The sequence below is a fragment of the Parus major genome, chromosome 17, assembly GCF_001522545.3.
Source record: "Parus major isolate Abel chromosome 17, Parus_major1.1, whole genome shotgun sequence".
NCBI classification, from domain to species: domain Eukaryota; kingdom Metazoa; phylum Chordata; class Aves; order Passeriformes; family Paridae; genus Parus; species Parus major.
Window position 1 is genome coordinate 766,544 of NC_031785.1, and position 12,014 is coordinate 778,557.

At 41.5% G+C, this 12,014-nt stretch overlaps 1 protein-coding gene across 4 annotated transcripts in view; it reads left to right on the forward strand.

Annotated features, from left to right (window-relative positions):
* MAPKAP1 (MAPK associated protein 1) overlaps positions 1-12,014 on the forward strand; it is a 72,543-nt gene that overhangs the window by 17,040 nt on the left and 43,489 nt on the right. For all 4 annotated transcript variants that reach the window (XM_015644649.1, XM_033518377.1, XM_015644650.1 and 1 more), the window contains exon 4: positions 7,844-8,016. In XM_015644649.1, the coding sequence (XP_015500135.1) occupies positions 7,844-8,016 (173 nt within the window). The remainder of the gene's footprint in view (positions 1-7,843; positions 8,017-12,014) is intronic.

Here is a 12,014-nt window from a genome sequence, read left to right on the forward strand (position 1 = left end):
TGCACTTGTTAATCTTTTGGCTGAATCATATTGTGTTTTATTCTATCTAATTGATTTTTAGCAATTTAGTAGTGTCATTATCTTTCCCTTAATTACAGATCAAATCAAATAAAAAACGTTTTCACAAGTTGAGGTTCTTAACAGCCCAAGAAATATGGAAATGTTTCATTAGCACGTGTTTCTAATGGCTGCTGTTTGCAGAAGAGTTGAATGTGTCCATTTAATAGACATGCATTTTGGGAGAAACATTCCTGAGGGAGAGAAAGTTGGGGTTTTTAATTTCTCATAGGACAGTCTTTTAGACTATGCCTTTACTTTGACCCTTGTAGTTGAAAAATCATTTTAAAGCATTGATGGTAAATATGGAGAAAAGGCTCACTTAAGGGTTTGTTTAAGCACCATGAAATCACTAATCAAAGAGTTCTTCTTTTGTAGCTAAACATTAAATGTAAGTGAAGTGGTAACTGGTTTATTCTTGATTCCAGTATAAATTTATTTTTCACTTATTTATTTATTTATTTATTTATTTAATGTTTCCTCCTCAAAATTTCTAAAGGCAATATAATGGTCAGGTTTTTTCCATGTAAATTCTTTTGTTTCCCTATCTGAACCAAAGAGGGAGAAAATTCTCACTATCTTTTTAATACCAGTAGAGATTGCTCAATTTACTAATAAGAGCAGTTTCTCAGATCTTTGTGGAGATTGAATTTATGAATTTGTCATATCTCAGGCTGCTATGGACCCAAATCCTGGGGGAAAAATTGTTGAAAACATTTTATGTCAGAAAGTGTCCTACATCAAAGTTGCCTGAGCAGCCCATCAGAGCATTTTCACATATTTTAAGGGCAAAAGCTTCCTGAAGTTAAAAGTCTTTAATGGTCCTTTCAGAGGTGCCCCCAAATGCCACGGGGCTGTTGAGGTGGTGGGGGAGAGACCCCTCCTGAAACTGGTTCAGTGTGCCAGGAGGGAGGGGGAGTGCAGTGGTAAAGAAATGTCACTGGGACAGTTATTCCTTATTCCTTTTTCCTTATTCCTTTTTCCTTATTCCTTTTTCCTTATTCCTTATTATTTCTCTGTCCTGGATTATTTCCCAGTGCTGTGGGACCTGCCCTGGCGTCAGGGGTCAAGAGTGCAAATTTCCAAGAAAAAAAAGTCCAAGAGTGCAAGGAAGCTTGGCTTTCAGGGGACAGTTTGGGGACTGCTGCTGAGAAGGAAATCACCTGGTGGAGGAAAATCCAATCCCATTTCCATGAGCTGCCCGACTCTGCAGCACAGTCTGTCTCTCTGATGGTTTTTAAATTGAGGGGCAAAAAGCTGTTGTGATAGTGTCACTAAACACTGCAGAATGAATTTCCATATAAAACCCTTCCTAGGTAGGAAATTCCAGTTAATAATAATTTGGAGAAAAACCTATAGTAAAACTTGAGCATATTAACTATTAAGAGTTTAATTTGAGCACTGGGGGAAATGATGTATCGAGGTAGGTACAGTAAAACTGATGAGATTGCAGGCAGGTTTTACAGATGATTTTCTTTTTCTTTTAAGAATAATTGAGTCATTTTAATGATAAGCCTTGCTTGGCTTCTTTGAATGGACTGCATGTAATTAGTTTGTAGCTTCAACTTCGAAATGTTTTGACAGAAAATGTATCATTTAGCATTTTTTCCAGCACCTGCCTTTAATATTTGTTCATTTTCTGCAACACACAACTTTGCTGCTTCAGGTCAAATCCCAGACACGTTCGTGTTCCCTTTGTTACCTCGATTGTTTCCTTGAGGATGAGGGAGAATAATTGCACAGAACATGTTTTGCAAGCAGCTGGAGCCCCGTTCCAGCTGAGTGCAGCACCTGCGGGCCGGCGGCGGTGCCGAGCCAGCCCGGGCTGGCGCTGCCGCTGCCCTTCTGCGAGCTTCAGCTGGCAGCAGTGCCAGGGAATGCAGAGTGCCTGGGTTAGACTAATTAGAGGGATGATTTGTGAAACGCTGGCTATTTATTTAATTAATCACCGGCACAAAGCTATAAAACCCATATTTTAAAAATCCCTGTTAGTTTGCCATGTGGTTAATAGATTGTGGCACATTAAAAAGTGACACGGTGATGTATTAAAAATGTTCCACCTAAGGTTGGCTGATGTCCTCGAGGAACTTGAGCTGTCTGCTTTGTGCAGCAGAAGCAGAGGATTAGAGGCTGATCTGTTCAAGGATTGAATATTTCTGAAAACATTTATCTTTTTTAGAGCATCTGTTCATTAAAATAGATCGTGGCATGTTCCTTAACGCACAAATAATGTTTATAGTGTAGTTTTAATTATAAGTTTTGGTTGCATTTCACTATTACAAAGAATAACTCTATTCCTTGGTATTAAATTGTAATGTTTATTACTATGTAAAATATATATAATTCTTCCAAAGAGGCTGTTCCTTCTCCTCACTAGAAGGAATTTGAGGACGGTTTGGGGTAATGAATGCATTTCTGCTGCAGCTGGATCAATCTGAACGTGTGGGAGCCCGGGGCTGCAGGGGCAGGGTGAGCTGGGGCAGCTGCAGGGACATCCCACCCCTGTGCTGGCCTGGGCACACAGAGGGAGCCTGCTGGGGCAGAGTGCTATGGGAGTGGGGCAGAGCCATTTGTCCTGAACCTGACACCTACATGGACATAAACACAGCCTGGGCTGTAGCAGGTATGGACCTGGGCTTTTCCCTCCCTCCATGTAGCATTTATCAGAAAAAAAAAGCAGTATTAAGAATTCACATTAATAGCACTCCAAGTAAACCAGATTTTAATTCATAGAGAGTTGTATAAATGAATGTGTGTTGCTATAATTGAAACGTGCTGTTACCAGCATTACGTGTCTCATTCTTTGCTCAGGACTTACATAATGTTATTAATTGTGGGAGTGAATGCCAAGCAAGAACAGGCAGCGATTTGGGTGCTTGATTATGTGGTTATTTATGTAGATCCTGGTTTTGAGGTGCATGTAAGGACGTGTTCAGGTGGAAGCGTGGAAGGAAACTGTCCAGCTCGGAGGTGATGTTTCTCAGCTGTGTGTTGTATAATTAACTGGTACATTAGGAGGGGGCTGGAATAAAACATGAGCATGTTAATGCAGCCTGGAGCTGGGGTTGTAGTGATCATTGCGATGCAGAGGACGCATTGCTCAGAGCTGCTGCTGCCTCTGCAGCCTGTGAAACATCTGGACCTTTAATTGACAAATCGCGTGGTGCTGTACAGAGCAGGCATGCTAAGTGAAGTCAACAATTTAGAATAAAAAATAATAGTGTGTTATTTACCTTGGAGTTAAATATTCATACTTTGTTATGCTTTGGATAACAGGAAATTACCAGGTTAAATTTTTATGAATAGTGACAGTGTGAATAAGATAAATTAAGTATTTAATGATGTTAATGGAATTTTACATCGTGATCTGCTAACTCTGCAGCACAAGCTGGGGTGATACAAAGGAGAATCTTCTCCTCAGAAGGGAACAACTTTGAGGCTTCAATGAGAAGCTGCAGGGCTGGCAGCGTGCTGGGGGTGCACTCTGGCCTCACTGGGGTGTCCTCCACGTGCGGTTTCAGAGTAACAGGAGAAACCAAGTGCCCAAAGTAATGCAAAACCCCAATGCTGCTGTAACCACCTGATGAAATAAACCCTGTTCGTGTTTTGCCATGGTAGGGAATAGTGTGGTGGGTTGGAGAAGAAAAGAAAAAAGAAAAATATATCCCTTACATTACCATGAACATCGCTGCTCTGATCTGTTAGAACTTTCTGTGTGTTGTAAATGTTGGATTATTATATTTCCACTTTTCCCCTTCAAGTAAAATTTTCTGTGTGTCAATTAAATACATACATAAGTTGTGTTGTGGAGGTGATTGCTGGATCACAGAGTGTATTCAACACCCTGTCACCCAAACCAAAAAACCGACTTTAAAAGTGAGAAGACATTTTGCATTTGGGAAAGGAAAAGCATTTGTTTCCATTTTGTGCAGTGTTTAGCGTTGTTTTCTGGGAGGTGAGTCAATGACTTGAATTAATTATAATTACTGAAGAGACGTATACTGATTGAGCAAATAAAGTAGTAAGCTCATTCGTGCCAAGGCTATCTAATTAAATGCTAACTTTGGGTAAGCTAGATGTGCATGAAAGATTAATTTTAAGAGGTTTTTATGACTCCCACTAAATAATGATTCAGTAAAATCCTTGCATTATATCATTAGAACATCTAATCTTAAAGTGATATAACATTTAGTCACAGAACTCCATTGTGCAGGAAGAGGCAGTAAATTGTCAGTGTTGAAAATCAATCACTTTTCTCTTGGAAATGTTTATGGACTTTGTTTTAATTTTGTGCTGTGGTGCGTGGTGAAGCAAAGCAGGAGTGAGAAGGACACGGTGTACCTGACCCTCCCACCAGCTCCTGTTCTGCAGGTGCTTCAGCAGCTTTTGGGGTGAGTTGTCCTGGGATGGACGAGCTCTCCCCAGTGTCCCATGTCAGGTGAGGTGTCAGTGGCCACACAGCGACCTACTGAAGGTACTCATCAGCTGCTATGGGAGAGAGGGGTGTATTCCTTCGTGGACTTTGATTAAAATTTGATTTTAAATCTTAGAAAGACATCTTATGTAGGAAGAACTGATAGATTTTAAATTTTTAAATTTTAAATTTATTTTTTTTTTAATTTTACTGTAGGAGAGCACCAGGGAGCCTTAAAAGAATCCATCACTAAAAATACTAGGAAAATTTTCTATGATTTATTGCACATTTTCAGTGTATCCAGTTACTCCTCACTTTCTTAAAGGATTGGTGGGATATAACATTTCTAACAATAAAAGCTTAATGGAATCAGATTTGTGATTTCCTAGAAAATTAACAAGATATTTTGTCAATTTTATTCCAGACTTCATTTGTCAGAATATACAGTGTCCAGTGACAAGCTAAAAGAATTTTTTGACAAATTAACTGTGCCACAGGTGACAGATCAGGAAAATGTTAATTTAACAGCCCCTTTATGCTTCCCAGATTTATTGGAGGCTATTAAGGAAACTCCAAATGGTAAGGCCCCTGGCCCTGAATAGATTTTCCATTGAATTTTATACAGGATCTATTAATAAAGTTTGATGCTGCCTCTTTGAATATCGGTAATTGTCCTTTATCTTCTGGATTTCCTCAGCATTTCCACTTGGAATACAGTTTTTAGTTGGGAGCAAATAGTTGTTGTTCCAGTAAGGTCTGTGGTGTGGTTCTGATTCCTCCTGGAGAGGTGTGACCCCAGGAGCTGTCAGTGGTGGTGTCCAGAAGGGCTGGGTCTGACCCCTGGCACAGACTGACCACTGTGTCCCTGTGCCCACCCCACCACGTCCAGCCCTCCCCCAGGGGCTCTGAGCAGATCAGAAACAGCTCTCAGTGACTTCCTGCACAGTTGGCATTTTGCAGGATGGGCTGAAGGTGTGGATTCGCTCTGTCCCACAGACAGGGACCTGATGGGGTGGATTTATAAAATGCTTCTGAACAAATATCACCAGTTTGCAATAAACACAGTGCAGGTTTCCTCCAGCCCCCCTTGACGTGGGACTGATCAGTCTCAGCCCTGACCCACGGATTTGTACAAACATTTCCTGCTCATTGTTGGTGTTCTCGTTACTGCTAGAAAATCTACTTGGTTTCAGGTTTTAGCCTCTCTAATACCTCATGACCATCAGCTTTACAGACCTTTAATTAATAAAACTATTTCTCTGACTTTTTTTAAAGATCTTGAGTGTATCAAGAGTGCTTTGAGCCATTTCCCAGACCTCTGTTGGGATTGCTCCCCTTGCTCACAGAGCAGCTCACAGAGGTGTGAGTTTTACTGGTTTAAGTCACCTGTCATTTTGGTGTTCACACTGAGTGTTTGTGAGTAGAAGAACAGAATAGCTGTGGAGGGAATTTGGACAAGAAAGATAATAAAAATAGGCTGGAGGAGGTAGAGGAGATTTAGAGATTGGAAGAACTAAGGAAGGCTTAGTTAAAAACCAGCAAACACCAGGTAAGTCACAGTGTGGGGCAAGGCAGAGCCATGCTGTGAGAGGAGTGCCAGGTTGGTGATAGCTGGAGCCCAGGCTCCCTGAAGGGGTGATTTTATAAATCCCTGGGTTTGGGTTATGAGTTCATGCAGTGGCTGATGGATAATCTGGTCTCTTTGGTTATTAGTCCCAGCTCCTGGCTCGTTTGTCCCTTCCCTGGCTCGTCGCTGGGTGTATCAATTGTAACCTTGGCATTGCCTCCCCCATCTGGCTGTCCATTTTTCTTGGATTTCCCATTATCCGGACCCAGCATTTCTTACAATTCTGCCCTCCTTGGATTTATATATGTAACTGACTCAGCGTGCCAAGGAGTCACATTAATTTCCTGGTGGCTGCTGTTTACTCCTTCCCTTGCCAAAGCAGTCTCAGCTCTGAGGCGTCTCTGGCCAGGACCACATCACCAGCACCTGGGCACTGACAGGAGATTTGTTACCTGCTACCAGTTTATTTCCCTTTAAAAGTAAGTCGTGGAGGTAAAGAAACAAGAGAGGTGGAGAGAAAGAAACCCACCCTTGTGTTTTTCACCAGCTGTAGCTCTGTTGTGTTTTGTGAGGTTGTGGGTCCCAGGCACATGAGCTCAACCAAAGGTTGTTCAGGTCTATCCAAACAAAGTGAAGGAATATCCCATGTTCTGTGGCAAACCTAACCCTTCCTTTAAATGAGCAAAACTGGTTTTTTTCTTACCCTAAAAATATAGGAAGAGGCGGTATCTGTTCCATAAAAATGCTTTCTTAAAAAACAAATTTATTATGTTGGGATGGATTTTAATAATATTTTTAGCTATGCCAGTATGAATAACTTTAATCTTTAAATTCCTATTACTTCTCTAATTTATAATCACACTGAAAGATCAAATGGTTTTTAACAATATATTGAAATTAGCACATGGCATTTAATTCCCTGTTTTATGCTCTCATTATAGATTTATAGCATTGAATCCTTTTATTCTGTTACTTAGAATTCCAAGTGATTAATTCTAGAAACCCTTTCTCTTCCCAAGGCCCTTGTAGTATGGAGAGAGATGGAAATGCAGAGTTACTTTGAGTGCTCTGGAGGAGGGGATCAGGATGTGCAATCTTTGGTTTGTTTAAAATAGATTTCTGGGTGAAAGCTGCAGTCCTACCTGCAATGGATTAAACATCCTTTTCTTGTAATGCAAACCTAGTAGATCTCCGTGTTGCTGGGTGTTTTATGGTTTATTTAATTGTCAGTCTCCAGGGCACTGAATGCATTCTTTTAATCCAGTAATAATAAACCCCAATATTAGTTGATTCTTCTTGGTGTCTTCAAACAGAACACTTGGCTTGGCTGTGTGTGTGATTTTGTTCTTCTCTTGGCAAGCCAAGGCCAAGCCTTGCTGAGTGGGTGTCTGTGTTCCCTTGGGGGCTGAGGGCTCCTCAGGTAGTGGGGAAGAGCTGCAGAAGAGAGCAGAGATGCTGAAACAAGGATAATGCACTTGGGAGGTCTTAGGCTGGCTTGTTGGGTCCCTCTTCCTTCCATCCCACACATAATTTGGTTTTGTTTGGATTCTGCAGGAGCATGGGATCCTGCAGCGAAGTTCAGGCTCTTCATGGAAATCTGTGAAATCATGTCTGGATATTTCATGTCCTTTTTACAGATAAACAGCAGGGAAATAACTGGAATTTAAATATTCAATCTTCTTCCAATTTTAAGCCATAGCAGCATATTTTAGTTTTCCTGCTGAACAGAATTCCATCCACCCGGATTTTGTATCAAACCTGTCACACTTTCAAATACATTCTGATGAAATTCATTTCCTCAACAGGGCCACGTTGGTACAACGGCAACCAAAAAAATTGATGTCTACCTCCCACTGCACACAAGCCAAGACAAGCTGCAGCCCATGACCGTGGTGACCATCGCCAATGCCAAGGTGCACGACCTGATCGGGCTCATCTGCTGGCAATATACAAGTGAGGGACGGGAACCCAAGCTGAAGTAATGCTCTTTCTTTACTACCTCTTGACCTCTAAATTTCTCCTCTGCAGCCTTTTTGCATACTGAAATGGATTTCCATGTCAGTGTTTGGATATGTAAATCTTAGCACCTTCACATTTATCAGTATTTCCCTCTGAGCAGCACACGTGCACCTCCAGCCATTTCTCTTTCAATTAACTGCTGTGTGCTGGGAGATGATCAACAGGAAGGCTTGGATCTGTAAATGAATCATCACTTCAAAACTGTGTAGAAATAATGCAAACTTTATCTCTTTTGGTGTCACAGAGGCATCTGTTATTTCATGTCCCATCTATTTTTTGGTAGTGTTCTTAAGACTGAGATCACAAGATGTCAGATAAGTCCAGAGTTCCACTAAGTCCCTTTGCTGTGCTGGAGCACTGGTGGTGTTTAGTAAGAGCTGTTCCTTTCTCCTGGTAGATGACATGAGATGCTTAAAAAGATTCTTCAGAACAGCTCACCTGTTTGTTTTAGTTTAAAATATTGTTTGTTTTGTGTAAAATACTTCTGGTTTTGCTGGGCCATAGAACATGAAGTAAGAACTTAGAGTAGTTTATTACAGAGCTGTCAGTAGCAGTTACTGGCAGGGGTGTCCCTGGTGCAAAGGAGGTTGATGGTTTTGTTGGGTTTTTTTTCTATATGAGCCAAATTTCACTTTTTTTATTGTTCCTGGAATATGGAATGAGTGGGGTGGGGTTTTTTTCTGACCCTGAAGTTTGCAGCTCACTCTTTCAGTGTTTTTCAGGAGCCCTGGGGAGCTCAGCAATCCTTGCTGCTGTGGTAGCACAGTTGTGGGGGGAACAGGAGTGAGGTCAATTGGGCTCCCATGTTTGGAGTTGCTGATTTCTGTTCCATAGACAGGGCATGCAGGAAAGCAGCCTCCTCTTGAAAACTGTTCATGGATATTCTTTCTTTGGATATGGGTTTTCCCTTAGCTCTTTTCAACAGACATGTGAGAGGTTCCTGAGGTTAAGCAACTGGGTTTGATTTGTCATTTTTTTTTTTGTTCTAGAGAAGAAATATAAAATTATTTGCAGATGGTGCCGTTTCATTTGCTGTTATTAATTTCTGTTCATTATACCACAAGTTCAGAGAAGTGTCCTTTGTGTATGATTAGGTTATTTTTTAATGAGTAGACACCACTGATGTCAGTCTTTGGGCACACACATATTTTTCAGGAGCACAGCAGAGCTCAAATGGAGTGGCACCTGTGAGTGGAGTGTTCCATGAACCATCACTGCCCACAGCAAAAGGCAACAGTGGGAAGAAATGAATTTCACTGTCTGCCTTGAAGGATGAGATGTTATGACATGTCAAAAAGTGCTCATGAGCAAGGAGGTTGTCCAATGTAATCAAATCTCAGGGCAGGAAGAATCAGATAAATAATGGAGGTGTGAGTTCCCAAGAGCACGTGTTAGACACAGCAGCAATTGAGAATCTGGGGACAAAGGCTCAGATTAAGGGGCAGAGCCTCGAGTTTCCAAGAAGTTTGTTTTCTTGTAAGTTCTTAGTTATTCCTCATGTCTCCATCATCATTTTGTTTAGCATTGCTGACTGCCACTCCTGAAGCAAGGATTGACTTAACTGTGAAAACTAATTCTCCTATTTCCAAGTAAGGAAGGAGCTTGTGTAGGGTACCCATTCTCCATTGGCCATTTGTTCCTGATTCAGTCAGGTGAGAATGTGAAAAGACAAAATGGGGATCACTGTGACACTGCACTAAAATACATCTATAGAATGCCTCAGATGGGTACACAAGGCATGCAAAGTGACAACTATACCTGCTAGTGTCACTGTGAGAATAATGAGGAGGTTTTAGACTTTATAATTAGGAGAAACAACCCCTTCTGTCTTTAGGAAAAGAATATATTACTGCCTAATTCCTTTTCCTAAAAGATAGGTGTAAGAGTCTGAAGTGAATGAGTACTAGTTGACAGCTTTGAGAACATTCTGTATTCAATTAGGCTGCCTTTTTTATTATAATTGTATTTTATTTGTCTCTATTCAGTCTCTTGGTTCAAGGAGCCACTGACAGTGTTAGCAGCCCTGTCCCTGGCCTCTTACACATGAACTTGGGTTGTAACCCAGCAGACCATTTTCCTGCCAGCCCCCAACAGATGTGCTGGAAAAAATAAACAAAATCCCTTTCTAAGAGGAAATGAATAGTGAGATGCACAATTCAAATACATTTGCTATTTTAGAAGTGAGGAATGCTGTTACATTTCTCAGTTTTTGTGCTGAACTTGTAAGTTCCCAACTTCAATCTCACTCAGCCTGGTGGAGGTTCAAAGTGCAGAACAGTTTTACTCACTGGACTTCTTTTTATTTAATTATTTTTTTTTTAAAACACATTGTGACAAAATCTGTGTTAGTGTTCAGGAGCCCAGTCCCTGACTGAAGCCATCTGTAACCCCTTTGCTGTATGGGATTTAAGCAGTGCTGTGTATTTGTCCTGTATGTGGTGGGACAGGAGCCAGTGGCACTGGGATTGCTTTGGGACTGGGCTGGGTGTGTTCTGCTGCCCCTGCTCCTCCAGCTTTAATGGCAGCTGTGCAAACACATCAGGATCCAGAGGAAAATGCTCACCCATTTAGCTGGAGTTGGTGCACACCCCAGCAAAGGCTGGAGAGGCAGCAGGGCAGGGCAGCTGTGGACAGGGGACCCTGGCAGTGTCACAGCCTGGGGGACCCCAGGTGTGTGCAGGGACACAAAAGGGTGTACAGGGCTCGGTCTGTAGCCCCCAGCAGGGCAAGGATGAGCCCGGGGCTGCTCAGAGGGATGGGGCAGAGCTGACACTAGAGCCCTGCCAGGGCCTGGAGGGGTTCCAGGAGAGCTGGAGAGGGACTGGGGACAAGGGATGGAGGGACAGGACACAGGGAATGGCTCCCACAGAGGACAGGGCTGGGTGGGATACTGGGAAGGAATTCTTGGCTGTCAGGGTGGGGAGGCCCCTGGCACAGGGTGCCCAGAGAAGCTGTGGTTGCCCCATGCCTGGAAGGATTCAGGGCCAGAAAGTTTCTTTATTAGAATTTGCAGAATTTTTGAAATTCAGAGTGGCAAATGTTGCTGAATTACATTTTGGTTAGCAAATTTGCAGCTTACATTAACAGCAATGCATCATTATTCCCTGTTTTCTATAATAACTGTCTTAGTCATGACAAGATGCCTATAGATCACCTGGACTAAGCACTCTCAATAAAGCACAGTTGCAACCAAAGGTTTGTGAATTAATTGAGAAAATTGCAAATCAGGTAGTCAGTGAAATAATTCATTGTCACATCGAATCAATAAACTTTGTAAATCAACTCATTTAATTCAAAAAATGATCTATATAGATCAAGCAACCAATTAAACAATTAGCATACACTTTACAATTAATTAATTTAAGCATCAATCATGCAATTAAAACTCCAAATTTAAACTGCAGACTTTAGAAACACGCTGCCACGTGCACCTCCAGCTTTACTGCATGGCTGGGGAAAGGCCTGAGTGCTGGCAGGTTTACAGTCAGGAAGAATACTTATTTTCAGGTCAATAATTTAAACTGAAGTAACAGTTGAGATAGATTTCAATGTTCGGAAATTATGATTAATACCTGTTTGGTAGCTATAAATAGTTGTTTCCCTCTGGGCTCTCATCTGTGGAAAGAAAGAGGCTCAGCTCTATATTTCTTTCACATTGTATCTGTTTCAACTTTCTGGTTTAGTTCTGCTTGTTGGTGTTTGTCAATTTGTAACTGCTTTTAGTGACTGAACTTAGGTACTTAGTAAAGGTAAGTTTTCTGCTAATCATTGCTACTGTGTTGGACAGATTTTTTTACTTTTCCCATAGTTCATTACCCTGCTTACCTGCCTGAGAGCACTCTCTGCTTTTCCAGCCTATGGACACTAAACTTTCACAGTTGTTTGATCTGTGAAAAATCACAGACCACCGCATGTTTGGCTTTAGCTCTGAAGTGTAGCTGTCATATGAAAAAATAA